This window comes from Rhamphochromis longiceps, linkage group LG3 (assembly GCF_057381845.1).
Source record: "Rhamphochromis longiceps isolate RC_006_pf linkage group LG3, R_longiceps_female_GT1.1, whole genome shotgun sequence".
Taxonomy (NCBI): Eukaryota; Metazoa; Chordata; class Actinopteri; order Cichliformes; family Cichlidae; genus Rhamphochromis; species Rhamphochromis longiceps.
In genome coordinates this window covers 23318961-23336703 of record NC_140559.1, presented here as the reverse complement: position 1 = coordinate 23336703, position 17743 = coordinate 23318961, and the positions used below count along the sequence as shown (strand labels likewise).

At 40.0% G+C, this 17743-nt stretch overlaps 1 protein-coding gene across 3 annotated transcripts; it reads left to right on the top strand.

Annotated features, from left to right (window-relative positions):
* Positions 1-1811: 1811 nt before the first annotated feature.
* LOC146673502 (V-set and immunoglobulin domain-containing protein 1-like) lies at positions 1812-12903 on the top strand. 3 transcript variants are annotated; one of them, XM_085401998.1, is made up of 4 exons: positions 1812-1940; positions 7873-8220; positions 9520-9564; positions 11296-12903. In XM_085401998.1, exons 1-4 carry the CDS (start codon positions 1880-1882, stop codon positions 11313-11315), a joined length of 474 nt encoding a protein of 157 aa, XP_085258124.1. In that variant the 5' UTR covers positions 1812-1879; the 3' UTR covers positions 11316-12903. The 3 variants fall into 3 exon arrangements, with proteins under 3 accessions (XP_085258124.1, XP_085258123.1, XP_085258122.1); XM_085401997.1 differs by having other exon boundaries at positions 10844-12542; XM_085401996.1 differs by having other exon boundaries at positions 9520-12526.
* The last annotated feature ends 4840 nt before the right edge of the window (positions 12904-17743 follow it).

Here is a 17743-nt window from a genome sequence, read left to right as displayed (position 1 = left end):
AGCTGTGGGCACCTGAATATTATTAGTTTTAAACCTTCATAAAATTTGTTTTAGTGTTTGTCGCTTAGTCTTTGAGGAAATTATCATGACCTGAATGAACCAACCTCAACATGTAAAATGTAGGACATTTATGTAAGCTGTTATTCTGGCCTGTATATGATTTGCACCATATAACAAAATTTAAACTTTCAGGTATTTGATTAACTTCTCATGCACAGAAATGCAGCTTTGCTACACAAACAACACAGAAATTACAGCTGTGATAGTAGACTTTATATATCTTTATATCTTTCTTGTGTAAATGGAAATTTGTCTGTGTTGTTGAGCAAATTCTTAACGCTAGTGTGTATTTCACGCACATGGAGAGATTTTTTTTTACTCGCTGGTGCACTGTTACACGCAAACTACAAGATGCCCTTTTGGGATTTAACTTGTTGAACATGTCAGTGTGTTAATAAAGTTAACTTGAAAAAAAAAGCGAGGCGGAAGAAAAGTGACGGACATGCGCTGCTGTGCTGCAGCCATGCTTCATTCAAAGTGCCACCTGATCGAAACCAGTGACAGCCCTGCTGTCACTCAGCGAGAATTGGGAGACTGGGAGGATTTAAACGCAGTGTTTTGCTTTTCATTCCTTTTCTCCCTCATGGACGTCCGTGTGACGGTCGTCCGCACACATGAATGCAAAGGGGGGCAGTTTTACCTCAGGAAGCCAAAGACGGTGATCAGGTGAGTTCGTGTCATTCTTCGAGTCGACAACTTTTCAGTCCCTTTTCTTTCTCTACCCGCACACATGTGGAACAGCTTGTTGTTAAATGAAGCCTTTTAAACGTGAGCACTTAGAAAGCAAGCGTCCTCTGACGTCTTCGTGTATCCTGGGTTAGAATAAGCGCTTTCCCTTGATGTCCCTGAATGCATCAACGTGCATTCTCAGAGGCATTTCGACAGCTTTTGAGTTTCCTGGTTGTAAAACTGCTGCTGAAGACAGTTTATTACAGGTTAGTTCATCTTGCGCAGTGTTAGTTAAACATTTCGATCATTATGAGTAAGAATTAAACCTGCAGTGACCGCTGACGGACACTAGAGGGCAGTCAGTCATTTCACATTTACAGAAATGCACAGGATGAAACCAAATATTATTTCTCCAGCATCTATAGTAGAACAATAGAAACAAAAACAAAAAAAAACCAAAAGCAAAATTAATATATAATAAACAATATAAACACTTCATGGATTATCTCACTTCGTCTAGGCTACTCAAACAGGGGAGAGAGATCAGGGCAGTGCTGCGGTGTGTAGGAGGATATACCGGGGTAGTGACGATGAGCAGGCGAGCAGAGATGGTTGAGGTTAACAGCATAGACTGCAATATGTTTTTGTGGTTGGAATCCTCAGTAAACAAACAGCTCCACGCCCTGCCACTAGCGTGTGATCTAAGGCGAGATAAACAGTGTGTGCAGCTTCAGAGCTAAACCCCGCTGAGACAGCTGATGCAGCTTTCCAGCCCACGTCTCCGTGAACCTTACAGTGTGCGCGCTGCGAGTTCGACCAAATGATGAATAACACAGTCCGCTACAGTGAGACGTTAGACATACAATAGATCAGCACAGGTTTTATAGTTAGATGTAACTGATGTATGGAGTGATTTTAAATTCCCACTGTACAAAAACGGCAACAAACAAACACACAAATAAAAAAAAACAGACAAAAAAAAAAACAGTGATCACCGTCGCACAGAGATATTGTAAAGACTGTGTAAAACGTAAGACTGGGGGCGTGTCCTAAACGCAGCAGACCGCCCTTGACTCCTTGGCAAAACAAATGTACACACATCCAGTTTCCAGCAACTTCAGGGTGGTCGGTTGTGAGTTGTTCTGCAGAAATGTCTCACATTCTTCTTCTTCTTCTTCTTCTGCTGACTTTCGAGACAGCGGCATCAGAAGGTGAGTCGCTAAACAAGCAGAGGAGTTGGCAGTCTGCCAAACGCTGTGACTCACGATTATTAGGGAAGTTTTTTTTTTTTAACAGCTGTTCAAATGTAATTATTAATAGCAGCGTGTTTGCAGCGAGCAGCCACCTGAAAATCGTAACTGTGGCCCGGCTGATGGTAAATAAAATCAAATGCGAGCGAGATGATAAACATATCTTTGAGATTCACTGCTGCTCTTTAAATCTGCAGATTTGCAGTGAAACAAAAGCGAAACTGCGTTTTCTTTACTTGATATAGGCAGAATGTTGCATCAAAGAAAAGAGTTTGAAGTGATGGGCGAGTGAGATTGAATTCATTGCCTGCAGGCATGAATATTGTTAAGTAAATGAAAGGCGTTTCCAGTCCATTTGTTATAATCAGAGCCGGTGTTCCAGCTTAACTGGTTTTTTTCCACTTTGAGAGGATGATGTTTTTTGCATTTAAACAAATGGTGGCAAAACTATATAGTTTATATATATAATAATAATATATACTGAGGTACCAATCGGATAGATGCGTGCCAGGAAATCTGTTTATTTCAAAAGCGAACAGCCCAGATTCTCATTAAAGCAACAGATTTGCTTATAAAGTGCTCTGTAGTCATCTCGGTGTACATCGCTCCTCTTTTACACCCTGCTGGTTTGCTTATCTTGTGCAGAATATTACGATGACATCATGTTATATCGAGCAGCAGCTGATTACATTAAACTTTGACTGTTATCACTGGTTAACTTGGGCGTGTTTCCTAAATCAGCAGATGTTAAACAGCTGACAGGTCAACAGGATATATGCAGGTAAACTTAAAGGTCTATTGACCTGATCTATGGTGTCGTGAGAAAACACTGGCTCGTCTAAAGTTTATTATTATTTTTTAATTAAAATAATTTCATTGTTGTCGGGAGATAATATTGATGCTAATTTCTAGGAGCTGGAGATTGTTTTTGGTTTTTTTGCAGAGGTCTTTAATCTTGTCAAACCACATAAGCCACTGACAGACAGATGAACACTCAGTGAAAATGATAAATCTGCAGATCCAACATCTAGAACACTGAGAGTCGAATAAGTAAACAAATCTAACCAGTTAACATAAGAACCAGTTTACCTGGAAAACCAGCACGAGGTGTTGAGTGGCTCTAAGCAGAGATTAATTTGGACTGCATGCTTCCATCGCCTACCACCCACCTCAGCACCACCAATACTTATATATTGTCCATATTTGATCTTTTGCACATCTAAAACATCGGTTATTGATGTCTTACTGCAGCGGTGGGGAACTCCAAGCCTTAAGGGCCGGTGTCCTGCAGGTTTTAGATCTCACCCTGGGTCAATACACCTGAATCAAATGATTAGTTCATTACCAGGCCTCTGGAGAACTTCAAGACATGTTGAGGAGGTAATTCAGTCATTTAAATTAGCTGTGCTGGATCAAGGACACATCTAAAACCTCAAGGCCACCTTTGAGGCCTGGAGTTCCCCCGCCTCTATCTTACTGGAACTGAAAGGGAAGAAAAAGACAGGAAACAGTAAACATTGCATTTACAAAGCAAATAAATAACACGCCCTAACCCAGAGCAGCAGAGTTAAGTATCTGGTTTACACCCATTCAAAAACTTGCCAAATCTTCTCTCGCAGCGCCAAACAGACTATTCTTCTTTTGAATCTAGTTTTAAGATTCTGGTACTCCACGTGCTGACAATCGGGTGTCTGATTGGCTCCTTATCAGCAGCACCTGTGAGCATGGACCCTCTTGCAGCGCACAGTTAGCGTCTGCTCCTAGCGGGGGTGACAAGAGGAAGACAGTTCATATATAGCTAATGTATCTGTGAATAATAAGGAGATCTCACAGCTTTTTCCATAATGGTCTGGAAATGACTCCGTAACTGGAATACAGCTAAAATGATAATGTGCAGTTGCACTTTTAAGAAAGCTCATTTTGAAATGTATTGCTAGACACACACAAATGGATAGGATTTAGCCTGACACAAGGATAGGCCGAGGATCAAAGGATCTGCTGTTAATGACTACCATAGCTAGGGATGGGTATCGAAAACCGGTTCTTGTTGAGAACCGGTTCCCACTGTTTCAATTCCTTGGAATTGTTTGCCATTTTTGCAAACGATTCCCTTATCGATTCCAGTCGCCCCGAATGACGTCACCACGTTGCGGAGCGTCATTTACCTGGCAGGAAACACGGCGCCTAAGCGGCTCAAACGCTCAAAAGTTTGATTATACTTTATGAGAACCGATGGCAACAGGGCAACTTGCAAAGTAGATATTTCATTTAAGGGAGGAAACACTACGAATATGCAAAAGCATTTGCTCACAAAACACGCGATGACCTTAAATGAATGTCGTGTTTTTAATTCCGCTCCGGACTCGTGAATCTCAACCCAGCAGCAGCGGTAACGTTTGCACGTCCTCTCCCGTTAATGCGGCAGGTAAATAATCAACTAACAGTGCATATTATGTTAGCGCGATCTGCCTTATTACAAGACCTGCCATTACTGTACATGTACATGTACTCTGTCTGTCTCAGATGCTGGCAGTTCTCGCTGCAGTCTACAGGTAGCGTCTCCTTTCAGGCCAGGATAGACGAATGTCACCGAGCAGTGTCTAAGTTTGTGGTAAAAGGCTTGAACCCATTTGCCGCAGCAGATGCCCTCGATTTTTGGTAAGTGAATGTGTTTAATTGTAGGCAGGGACATTACTGGATATTCTTGTGTAATTGCCACAGAACAATTTATGTTATACTTTGTTATTGCTACAGAAGAATATTTATTTTATTATTTTACATTTACAATTTTTTTTCCTGGGGACCCTCTGAAACCCCATGGAAGAGCCATAGGCTGTGGATCTCTTAAGATCTCACTGCTGGGTTTGTAAGGCCATGTTACTCCTAAATTTCTATCTTGTTCAAAGAGAAGATATAAAACAAAGTTCTAAGCTAATCGACCTTAGTGTTCTCCTTTTTAAAAAAAAAAAAAAAAGAATCGATAAAGAATCGAATCGTTAAACAGAATCGAAAATGGAATCGGAATCGTTAAAATCTTATCAATACCCATCCCTAACCATAGCCCATTACTTCAGAAAACTGGAGTTACGTTTGTCATAGAAAACATTGCCTAAGGTGTCTTTACAGCATGGTTTACAACAACAATACAATAATACCATAGTTTTACAATAATATCTAAGATGGTCGAGGTCATCGTGGAATGCGATTCAAATATAAAGCCCTAAACTCACAGCACACCTTTAAAGGCTGGTTTCATTTTTCATTTTAACTAGCGTGACTGTAGCTAGATTATGATAAGATACTGTAATCAGTCAGTCACGTCTTGCTGCTTTTGTTCTGGTTTTTTAGTTTTTGTTTTTTTTTTCTCCCTCTGATGGATAAATCCTTTTGATGCATTGTTAGAGTGAATTGTTAAATGTTGTCATTTCTATGCTTGCCAACTCTGATGAAAGAAATTCCACTGTCCTTCCCCCCAGATTCTCCAGGTTCTAGGTGGGGGGCTGTAATGTTTTATTGCAGATACAAACTATCTGGAAGATCTGCTTCTTTTCATGTAAGCTTCCTGCGTTTACGACCCTTTGGTCAGCAGGAGGTCTCACACACACACACACACACACACACACAGTCTTACAGAAGTTCACACATATACATACAATGCCTTGCCTTAGAACCATGTGGGCGTGGCTTTGTTCTGATGTTTTGTCTCTCAATAAAAAGGCAGCAAGGGAGGTCATCGCCGAGGTCATTTTCGTGGTGGACACAGGCCTCCCTAGCGCAAGTGATCGATCGATCGACTGTCTTGTTTTCTTCATGATGAATACGTCTCTAGAATTAGCGAGGCTTGTGGAAACACAGACCCAACATTCATATTTGTTGCAAGTAGAACAACACAGAAATCTTTATACCAGTAGTTTTAAGTTGTCATATCGTTAGCATATTTATCTTTCTGCATGAAACCAGAAAATGACCTAATGTGTTACAAAACAATCGCATGTTATTGTATTTAGCAATGTAGCTTCCAGACATATAGGTTTATAGATGTTGTTCATATCAGTGCAATTTGATGTTGCCTTTGAAATCTCCAAAAGTTGATTCTGTTCATGTGGACGTAGCGTTTTGTGGGAGAAACGTTTCGTCACTCATCCAAGTGACTTCTTCAGTCTCAGCTGAAGGTTTCCCCGATCTTAGGAAGAGTACATTTGCATAATGACTGAAACCATGAAGGAACAATGGGCTGGGAGGTCAGTTCCTTAATATTAATTATGCAAATTCACATGACCATTGATCAATGGCCTTGAGTACCATTCACATAGAGTTGTGGAATGGCTTCAATCACAGCATTGTAAGATGGCCAGGACTCTGCAGTCTATTTACACTTACAGGCCAGTGGACACGCTTTCAATGATGAGGATGTACACATCCTGGACAGGAAGGAACGCTGGTTTGAGCGCAGAGTCAAGGAGGCCATTTATGTGAAAAGGGAAAGACCATCTCTGAATGGAGGAGGGAGCCTAAGGGGACATCTGTCACCATCTTACTATTCTGTGATTGCAGCCATTCCTCAACTCTGTGTGAATTGTACTGATTGCCATTGATCATCACGTAGCGTGCCACACGAAACACAAGACACTTTGCAACCTGCTCTTTAATCCCTTTAATCCCCGCTTTTTCTCCTGCTTTGTACACATTAATCATATTTGTTCCTGCTCTCTTACTTTTTAGAGTTTATACTTGCCCAGTTTGTGTGGCACACCCACAATTTCATTGTACATGTACAATGACAGGAGAGGGCTTTTCTATTCTATTCTATTTGGTTTTTATTTACAAATCTTTAAGGTTATACAAATGGTACAATGGGAATTTCGGGGAAAACATTTCCTGAGAATTCAAGGGCATCGCAGCTGTGTCATTGTGGGTTCTTTGTAACAGTCAACATATTGATAGGGATTCTTGGGAACGGCGCTAGGAAGAAAATGTGCAAATTCTAAAAACGAGAGCCACAAAGTCTGACCAGTACTTTGTACCATATGATTTGAGTCTGGTGTTCTTAGAGAAGAGCTTGTTACTCAAGGTGTTTCTGTTCAGCAGGGAATTTCACGAAACCTGTTAATCCCTTGAGGTGATTTTAAGTAATCGAGCCAGACACAAACAATGAATGTTGTAACCTGAGTCAGGTGTTTGTGTGCACAGAGTAGGTTATAATCACAGAGGTGGATGAGGTCACTTTGAGCTTGATTTTTTTTTTTTTTTTATTCTCCTTTGTTGTGGATCTCCTGGAATAAAAAGTTATTCACACAAGCAGGTGACACATTCACATTTATGGAGGACCCTTTTTCCAACAAACAACACAAAACTAGGCTCATTACAGACTTGAATAGGAGCTTGTATTCTGACTCTCCTAACATCTGTATGTGATTTGTCTCAGCAGTGCATTTTTGTTCTTTGTTTCTTGTAAATAAAGCATAAACCGAGACAGAAAAGCTACCAATCCCCACAAATCCTGCATGAAATCCTGAATGCAAGCAGAAGACTCTAACCTACACCTATCAAGGACATTTGTGACTTTTCATGTCACTTTAAAATACAGCAGAGATGGTGGTGAAAGTGCATCTTCAAGAGATGCACATCTTCTCTAAGGTCCTTGGGCTTGTTTTGGATGCATGTCGAGCTGCAGGAATCCATTACTTGAGTCCGCTGATGTTTTTTTTTAGATGTCTTCAGTGCTTCCTGTCCTGTTCCTGTCAGAAGTCTCTGAATATGCTCATGTACTGGGAAAGAAAACAACTTTACTTTAGAGGGACTCACATGAGTTCTTCTACACAATATATCTTAAAGAGATTCAGTATGACACGTTATCAATGTTTGCTTTTTTCTTTTGTCTTTGGTCACACAGATATAACAGTGAGGTGTGGACAAGATGTCACTCTTCACTGTCAGGATCCCAGGGGTGTAAATATCACCCTGTTAGAGTGGAGCATACCTGAGATTAAGTCAGACGGATACGTCTTCTTCTACCGAAACCGGCGCTCATATGAAAGCTACCAGCACGAGCGTTTTAAAGGCCGAGTGGAGCTGGCAGACCCGTCTATGAAAAACGGAAACGTTTCTGTGATTCTGAAGAACGTCAACGTCAACGATACAGGAACATATGAGTGTCGGATTATAACCAGTGATCTCAGCAGCGGTCAGAGAGTCCAAAATGAGTCCAGGCAGTCCATCGACCTCACAGTCATAGACTCTGGTGAGTTGAGAGGTTCACTTTACTACTTATTCTTCTTCTGACTTGTAGGGACATGCAGAGCCAAATTGCAGCCCTCACTGCACGGCTAAGCACAAAAGAGCTTTTTGTGTCTGTGAACTGTGATGCTGGCTTTTCGGAAGGAAGCATTATCTGTTCATTCATGGTAAAAACAGAAGACCCTGCATGTTATTTTCCACCATCTGATAAAAGAAAGAGGAGAAAAATCCCCAACCTACGTCACTGGAAAGGATTTAAAAAATATCGTCTTTGGATGGGCTCTGAATTTAGCGCAGACTTTGATGTTTATGAAATCTTCACTGCAAACTGCAGTGATCTTATTTTTCTGTTTCTACTGTGGTCTGAGATATAATGATGCATCCTGCAGTGACAGGTGGTGACATATCTGATCTGACACAGTTGTTTATTGGCTGTTTTATTTATATGCAGACATCTGCTATTGCTCTTTTTTTCCATGCTCTGTGTGACATTATTATACCACCTGAGTGTGTTGTACATGTTTGAAGTCCACGGACTAACCTGCACTGTCTCATAGTTCAGAGTTTTGAATGTGGTGGTTCAGTGAAGCAAGAAAGAAAGACGGTGCAGGCAGCTGGTTGAAAAGACTCCGATTTTGAGGCTGGTGTGCAGCCGAGACACAGATGACATGAAAAGAGTCTGTGTGAGTTTAAACTGAGTGTAGTGTTGAATAACTGATTTACAAAGTTGTGTACTCACTCTAGTACTTTAGCTTTCGAGTACCTATAGCAGAATCTTTTATTATGCAGAAAAATGTCCGTGATATGATTGGATCATAGTTGTTGCAGCATTAAAATGTGCTTCCTTTTAATGTATAAGATGGATATTTTATTGGGTTATACTTCTGGGTGGTTTTATCTATATTAATCGAGCAATATATCAGTATCAGTACAATTATAACTAACAAGGTACCGTAAAATAATGAACTGAAGTTTCATATTTCTGGGGGTCTAGCGTCACCCTGCACTCTCATCTTTGGGTGCACCCCTGCTTTTCTTCTTTCCATGGGGAAAATGTATTTTGAATTGTATATTTAAGTTTATATTTAGTTCTGTTTCTTGTTTTTATGCTTTTATTTGATTGGTGCTTTACTTGGTATACATGCAGCAGCTTTAGAGAGAGAAAATAAAAGTGTCAGTCTCTGAAACACGACGCAGTGATGCTGCTCAGCGTTTATTACTGTTTGCAGGATTTCAAAGTATAAAAGCAGAAATACTGTCAGCATACCTGAGTCCTCACAGCTGTTTTGTTTTTTCTCTGCAGGAAGCGAGGATGAACAGGACAAGAAGACATTTCTTTTAGCTATAGGTATTGTTGCTGTTGTTTTAAGTTTTTTTGTTATTCTTAGTGCTGCTGTATGTATCCACAGAAAAAAGAAATCATCAAAACACAGGGAACATGAACATTATAAACATCCACCTGAAAAAGAGCTGATCTGAAATGTATCAGACGATGTGTAAAATAGTATTTTCTGACCCTGTTAGCAAGCAGACAGCACAAACAAGGGTCCCCTCACAGCAACATGGGTTCGATGCACCGCTCCTCTGATCTCAAGTCATGTTCTCCCATCAATCATCAAAAGTAACATTAGGTCAATGCTGTGGCTGCAACAAGCTTTATAATGACTGTTTCTATTTCTTTTCCCTTTTTTTCTTTTAAGCTCTAACTTTATTCTGTGCGGTTTTCTGCAGAGCTTGATCTTACTTACCTGTTCTCAGCTGCATTTGAATAAAGCACCAAATCCACACTTTAAGCTTAAATTTCAAAACTTACATTTAACTACTGATTTTATCTACTGTTCTGATTTTATCTGTTTTGATTTTATATACTGTTTTGTTTGTTTGTTTGTTTGTTTGTTTGTTAATTAGTTAGTTAGTTTATTTGCTTGTTTTAATCAATTTTAAATCATGCTTTTTATTTGTTCTTGTTTCTAATGTCTCTGTAAAGCACTTTGAATCACCTTGTTGTTGAATTGTGCTATACAAATAAACTTGCCTTGCCTTGCCTTGCCTTACTGTGAGAACAGGCGGCAGGTAGAGAACAGCAGGCGAGCGTAGTGGAGCTTTTAGCAGGTAGAGAGGTGGAGGAGACAGACGTAGAGTAAATCAGTTCAGACAGTGCATTAAAATGGGGCCACAGTAGCACGGTTCGCAGGTTCTCACAGCTAATTAAGCACTTTATTAAGTTCTTTAAGCTTTTATTTTGCACCTTTAAACACTTTATTTTACTTGCTGCTATTTGTGGCAACTGCAGCCAATCAGCGACTTCCTTCTTTCTGGCCATTGCCTCCATTAGATCAAAATAATTCGCCAAACACAAGTCAGGTAATGTAATATGTGATTATAGTATAACCATAATATTTATTTAAAAAACATACAAACCATTATCACAATGGTTTTATTGTGTTATTATATGAGTTGTGGAAAGTTCTGAGTTGGATCTGTAAATATCAGAAACCTTATTTAAACTCAGCTGATCTCACGTTCAGATCGGGCGTCGCTGTTTTTAGACTTCCCGTCATGTCCACTTAAATTTGTTCCTCTGCACAAGTTGCAAGGTTGATGTTTCCATTGACTTTCATTTTCAGGAGTTCACTCGAACATTAATCTGGTGAATAGGAAGGATTTTAATTCTGAAGACGTTTTAACACAATCTGAGTCAGTTGGTGCTTTCAGCCCCTGACAGTTCGGCTCGTTTCCTGTCCTGATGCCTCAGGATCTCACCCTTTCTCCTGATCGGTGCCCTCTCCTGTTGTGCTGCCTTCAGGCATTGAAACTCATCAGAAAACTGCTCAGTCGTGAAGTTCAGGTTAGTTTTAAATACAATTTGTTTGCTGTTTGTCGTTTGAGGTCTGTGGTGAGGCTGCAGAGGTCAGAGAGGGACTTCCTCTGAGATCTAAAAGCAGCAGCGGCTCTCAAAACAGTCCATAGGTTTCTGATTTTTATCGATCTCTTCTCAGAACTTTTCAGAATTTAAGTCTTTATTTATCTGATGTACTCAGTGTGTTAATATTTCACTCTTTGTTTTCTGTTTTGTTAGTCCCCACTGATCTTCTTTAGTTTGTCAGTTCAAATGTTGTGGATTCTTACTGATATCCAGTCTGACTCTGACAGAGTGATAAGCAAAGTTCATTGGAAATATCCACTGTCAAAAAAAAGAATAAATCGATATTTGAAGCTCAAAAGGGACAGTGCAATGTGTAAAAGGAAGGTGGAAGAAGATGGACGGGCGTTCAAAATTAAAACCGAGCAGGATGAGCGGTCATATCAGGAGTCAGCAGGAGGAACGAGGTATGAAACCCATGGAGAGAAATGTGGCTTCCCTCCATGTTTAGCTGTTGTTTGTATATTTTGTGTCCAAGCCAAGTGGATCTGTTGGCTCAAATTAGTAAATAATACATAGAAAATACGTGTTCATATGTATGCATGTACACATGTTCATTTCTCAGTACCATTTTTACATTGGAACTTTGTTTTTTGTGACATTTGTATTATATTCATGCTCTTTTGTCTTCTGTTCATTTAAATTAACTGTAAGTGTTGTGCAGTTGGCTGGACTGTTGATCTGAACTCATCATAGAAATAAAGTGAGAGCCTCATATCACAACTAACACAATGACGGGTTTGTTTGATGTTTTTTCCCTCTAGGGGCTTTTTCTCTGATTAAAGCAAAAATAGGGGAACTATGTCATTAACTTCAGCCTGTTTACACTTGTGCACTTCCTTCTTCTAAACTCAAGTAATTATAATTATGGGTGTTTTTTCGTAAATGCTTCTCTGTAGAAATGAACTTTCTTAGTTGAGTCCAGCATTGATAGACATTTAGATCTTTATATGCCAAACAAATAAATCGGCACAGTCAAGAAACAGAAAATGTTTGAAGTGTTTCTTTTAACTGTGACTAAAATGTTCCTAAATTCCCCCTGGTACTGTTGTTGGTATGTAGCAGGAATGGCTGTAGCTCATTTCAGATGCACTCCGGTTATTTCCACTCCTGCTCAGAAGTACACTGTGCTCACAAACACGACACAGTATATCCCTCCAGCTGCAAGCTATCAACCTTTACTGACTCGACTGTTTGGTCACATGTCTGGTTAGCTGACATTGACCTTAAAGACAGTTTAACTTCCAGGGCACGCAAAGCTATTTAAAACCTTATTTTGGGCAAAGTCAGCAGGTTTAAAAAAAAACTTGAGATCAGATTTGACTGCTGAGTCTGTACATGTACTTTTTATGTCTTGGGAACACTTCAAAAATAACTACCAAAACAGGACCCATTAGGTCTGTTTTAATGTTTTCTTTTTAACAGGAGCTGCTTTTCTTTCTCTGTCATCATAAAATCAGACTGGGATTAGGGAATCTGCAGCGTCTGTTAATGATGAGTGCACTTTGCTTCCAAAATAAAAAAACAGCTGACTGTCAGTCACTTTGGTTAAATCAGTCAGAAGCCACGAGTACAGCTCACGAAGACTTTATCACGAATGCCAATAAAGATAAGTCATGTTTTCAGTTGAAGCTTATCTCATACTGAAAGTCAGAGTTCAGCATGTTTCCTCATATTTTTACCAAGATTATGTTTTCTGAACCCACAGAGAGGATGGGAATGATGTTTGTCTGATGATACAAACTGTTGACTTGCTCAGTAGTGGTGACTTGTGTCACAGTGACCTGTAGATAGACATTTGTGATACTGTGGGGACTGATGCACTGTGACTTTCACTTCTAGGAAAATGAAACGGGTCAGAGGATGACTTCTCTGGTCACAGCCTGTAAATAAATGACTCAGCACAACACAAACACAACTGGTCAAAATGTTCATTTCACTAATGTTCTTTGCTGTGGATGTTCCTGTTTGTCCGAAACAGCCACGTAAAAACGAACAACTGCACATCCCTCACAATCAGATCATCAGATCGTTGCTGTACTTTCTTTCTTTTCTGCTGGTCACCACTTTGTCTGTGTGTAATTCTGTGAACAGGATGTGGTCAGACTTAATAAGACTAAAGCTGTGTGTGTGTGTGTGTGTGTGTGTGTGTGTGTGTGTGCGTGCGTGTGTGTGTGTGTGTCTCAGCAGTGCTTCTGTAAGCTGGCTGATTTTCTGCATCTTCATCCCTACAGTTGTTAATTCCTGACTAGAAGAACATCTGGAAGCTGCTGAACATCTGTTTCTTCCCGCTGAGCTTTAAAATATGAGCAAAACAGAAACAGGCCTTCAAGTGAGGAGTAATGGAGGTTGAGTGGCTGCGATTATTATCAGGTGTTCATGACATGAAAGGAGATGCTGCCACCTGTTGGCTGTAGTTTGTCACTGAAGCTGTGGTGAAATGTGTACATGAGATTATATTCTGTTGTCATGAATGAATTCGCTTTAAAACATTCTACAAAATAATGGTTTGTGCATGACAGAAATAAATAATACTAACCAGGGGCGGAGCGGGGGGGTGGCTTACGGGGCTTAAGCCCGGGTTGTTTTGTCAGAAGCCCGGGGTATTTTGGAGTGTAATTTTTTCATAGTTAGATGCCTGGCTGACAACTGTATAAAACAAAAAGTACACACAATATTCGAAGCACATAGTGCACACTGTGGGAATTTACGACTGTGCGTGAATCCCCCCCTGATATTGGTATGATCCAAGCTCAGGCACTAAGCGACTGAGCGAGGGGGCGGGGCAGCTGCTGCCCGTGAGTGCGCTGTTGGAGAGACGGAGCCAGCCATACTAAGGAGAGCTTAAGTTTGACCAGGTACCAAAGCAAATCATTCGTACCGTACAAATAATGTAAATATGACGGTGCATCACGAAAGATTGATATGAAACTGATCACTTGACCAATATTACGTTACTTGCTCTTCAAGTGAATCAACAAATGGCGAAATGAAAAGCCGAACAAATGCTATTTTTTTTTAGTCTTAGCTTACGTGTGTTTATTTCATATTTTCAGTTCTTACCCTCCCTGACTAAATCGGTTTCAGTTATGTACTGAAACATAAGAATGGACATTCGAGGGTTCTTTCAAAGAAAAAACTCAGGTAAATGTTATTTTATATCTTATGCTTTGTATGTTGTTCAGTATATTTCTATGCAAAACAAGAGGGATTTCAGTACACAGCAGGATATTCACATTTGTAACCAGATATTTACATACACTTTAGGGAGAAAACATAAAACATTTTTACTGTACAACATCAATTTAGAGTAAATTTTTGTTTTAGATAAATATTGAAATATATTTTGAATTAGTTAAATTTCAGAATAAAGAGAGACAGAGCTATTTTTATCACTTTCATCAAATTTAGGAGTACATGTACACTAAATTTATTGTTAATTAATAAGAAAACTCCAGACGTTTCTGTTCTGAGCTGAAGAAGCTTCTGATAGGTTAGTAGAGTCCATGTGAGTAAATTGGTGGCACAGCTGTGGATGCATATAAGGCAAAACACAGAGTCTGTTTCTGTGACATGGGAACATCAAGAGATATCAACCAAAACACCAGGAAAAGAACTGTGGACCTCCATAAGTGTGGCTCAAGTTTGAATACAATTTGGTGCCATTTGCAATTAAGAAATACAGATAGTTTCTCTCTTTACTCTTAAAGTTAACAAATATGTTTTTATATTTATCAATCTAAAAAAATAAACATTTAGTCTGATTTGATGTTACAATTAAAAAAGTGTTTTTATCTGAAGAGTAAATATCTGGTTTCAACTGTATATTTGATGATTGTCAGCACAAAGAGGGAGAGAGAGGAGAACGAGGACAGAACAGATGAACAAGAGCAGGTGAGACACACATGTTAGTCAAATGGTTGTTTACCAGAAGTATCAGCGTATCATAGGTCCTCATGTATCTCGTACCTAGTGTTTCTTTTTAGGTTTGTTATTTTTCAAATTCTGTATTTATTAAGTTCTGCAGGCTTGTTTGCACAACAAGGCTAAATAATTATATAAACTTTTCTCAATCTAAATAGTGGACTTTGGTAGAATTAAAAAATAAGTGTAGTGCAGGTCTATGATGATTTTTAGTGCTATCATCTAGTTCTGATTCTGGTTCTGTCTTGGTTAAGTCCTCAGTAGTCCTGATTTTGAACTGTTGTAGTCCTGTTTTAATTCTGGATCAGTTCTGGGTCTGGTTGAACTGGGGTTTAGTCCTCGTGTCTTGATACAGCCCTGACCTTGTTCTGCCTTGCTGCTTAATTAAAAAACTAGTTTAAGGTGTCCTGCACATGTGATATATATTTTTCCCTATATGAAGTCATTCTTTTTTGAACAGAGCCTATTAATCTTTCAGTCATTTCTACACCCCCCCCCAAAAAAAAAAAAAAAAAAATCCCACATGCATACTACTCTTTGGGCTAAGCCCCGGGTGTTTCAAATGTCTGGCTCCGCCTCTGATACTAACACCTACTCTCGGGGGCTTTATTATGCACACTGTTACACTTGACCTCATAAAATTCAGCAGACAGATTTTGCAGCTGTGCCAGACGTCATATTTCATTGTGGTGTGTGCGTTTGGCACCACAGGGCCACCGTACATTGATCTAAAATGACATTTCTCGTTTTAAAACTTTCTCAGTAAATCCATTCTGCACCTTGAAGGTGAGTTAAATGTTGTATTAACATGTTGTATTAGAGGAGCAGACTGAGCTTTGAGAGCCAAACAGCTTTTATCTTTGAGTCTAAGTTCTGGTTGAAGAAGGTTTATAGTTAGAGTTTATCAAAATTCAGCACATAACTGAGAGGAAGTCTCATTTATAAGTCTTTCTTGGCCAAGTTCAAGTAAACCGATCAGATTGTCATTACTGAATGCTTTAATAATGATTAATATGTCTGGTAAACACTGAAAACAGGTCCACCAGACCTGAACAGCACACAAGAGTTAACTGTTTCAGACAGGACTGGTACACATAGGAATGTTTTTGTTTTTTTAATGCTTCTTCTTTAAGCTCATTAGTTGGAAGCAATTTAACAGGCTCCCAACAGGCTCCAAGCTCTGGTTCATGTGTTGTTTCAGACCTACTGTTGATATGCTTCTTTAAAATAGGCACAGTAATTATGCTAAATACTGCTATGTTTTATCAATCTGTGTATTGGTACATAGTGTTGATTTTATTTGCATGGTTTTATTGTGATATTTATATTGCATGGTTTTATCCTCATATTTATATTATGTATTTTAGTGTTGTTGCACAATATTCTTCTAATCCACTGTGGACTAAGCAGACAATTGTAGGCCCCTGTGAGGTGGGGGCGTTCCCCGAGGTGGCCTATCAGCCGCCAGACTGACCTGTTAAAGGGGATGGTGAGCGCAGAGACAAGAGAGCGACGCACGAAAGGTGAGGAGGAGAAAAAGAAACGCGTGTAAGCCCGCACATGTGTTGGAGGACCTGCTGCCTGACTGTGGGGGGCCACGAGTCGTTCGGCGATCCAGTCCCAACGGCAGGAACAGCAACAGTGGGTGGCGATGGCCGCATTTCACAGCAGGGCAGGGGTGTCCCTCTGCCTGCATCTGATGGTACTACGAGGGAGGCCGTGTTCAGGTGTGGAGTGGGGCGGGACTGTGCGGTGACGCGCTGTCAGTAGGAGACAAGTCTGCGACAGGAGCCCCCTCCTTGTTCTTCTGGCCTGCGTGGTTTCCATCCCGGAAGAGAAAATCCTCTCCTGTTTTAGATAAGGAACATTTCCCCGCTTGTGGCTGGACTGTGGGATTATGGGACTGTGAGGGGGAATTTTTGCATACGGGAGACATTTGTTTAGCTTTGTTTTAATAGTGTATAGTTATTTTTGCCGGCAGGGTTTTTAGTGTAACCTGTATTTGTGATTCTGGCTGTGTTTTTTCCATGGAAATAAATGGTGTGTGTTCAAAGTCAGCTTAGTGTCTGTGCCCAGAGCACTGACCCACTCGCTCCCCTTCCTCTTGTATGTGAACGGACTTGGAGGTGAAGATTTGGGTCCACCAGTTTTAGCGGCAACAAGAGAAACACTCGAACAATAACTTCCACCAGCGTCACGTTAATGCTTTTGTTTATGTTGATATCTAAAATGAATATAACAATTTTGCAATGTTGTGGCTTATTATCTAAAAACTTGTGTGATAATTTCTGTGTAATCAGGGCTGAAAAATGCAAAGCCGCGCGTTCCTGTATAATTCCATGTTAATTACCTATTAAAGGAAGAAGCTGAAGAGCCTGGTGTGTCCAGATCTGCTGGCTGGGAAGTACCTGCGTCATGATGCTAACACTGGTTAAAATACCAAATAAAACAGACCGATTGAAATGTCTTTACAACATCTCTGAACATCATGTGGGATAGTATAAGACCTATAGATGTGTGTCAGATTTTTCCTTCCTGAATCCTCCAATAGACAATAATGTCTCTGTTTCCCTCCTCACAGTTTCTAGAAGCAAAGGTCAGAGGGCGCGCTCTGGGTTCTTCGACCCTTCAGAAAATTGTCAATGTAAATAGACCTGAAGCAACAAGATCAAACTGGTCC

What these genes read in the sequence shown, in the direction of transcription:
- LOC146673502 (XM_085401996.1), top strand. Translation starts at nt 1,880, where the DNA reads ATGTCTCACATTCTTCTTCTTCTTCTTCTTCTGCTGACTTTCGAGACA. An exon ending in CGAGACAGCGGCATCAGAAG is followed by an intron (nt 1,941 to 7,872) that starts GTGAGTCGCTAA and finishes TTGGTCACACAG; the next exon opens with ATATAACAGTGAGGTGTGGA. An exon ending in CCTCACAGTCATAGACTCTG is followed by an intron (nt 8,221 to 9,519) that starts GTGAGTTGAGAG and finishes TTTTCTCTGCAG; the next exon opens with GAAGCGAGGATGAACAGGAC.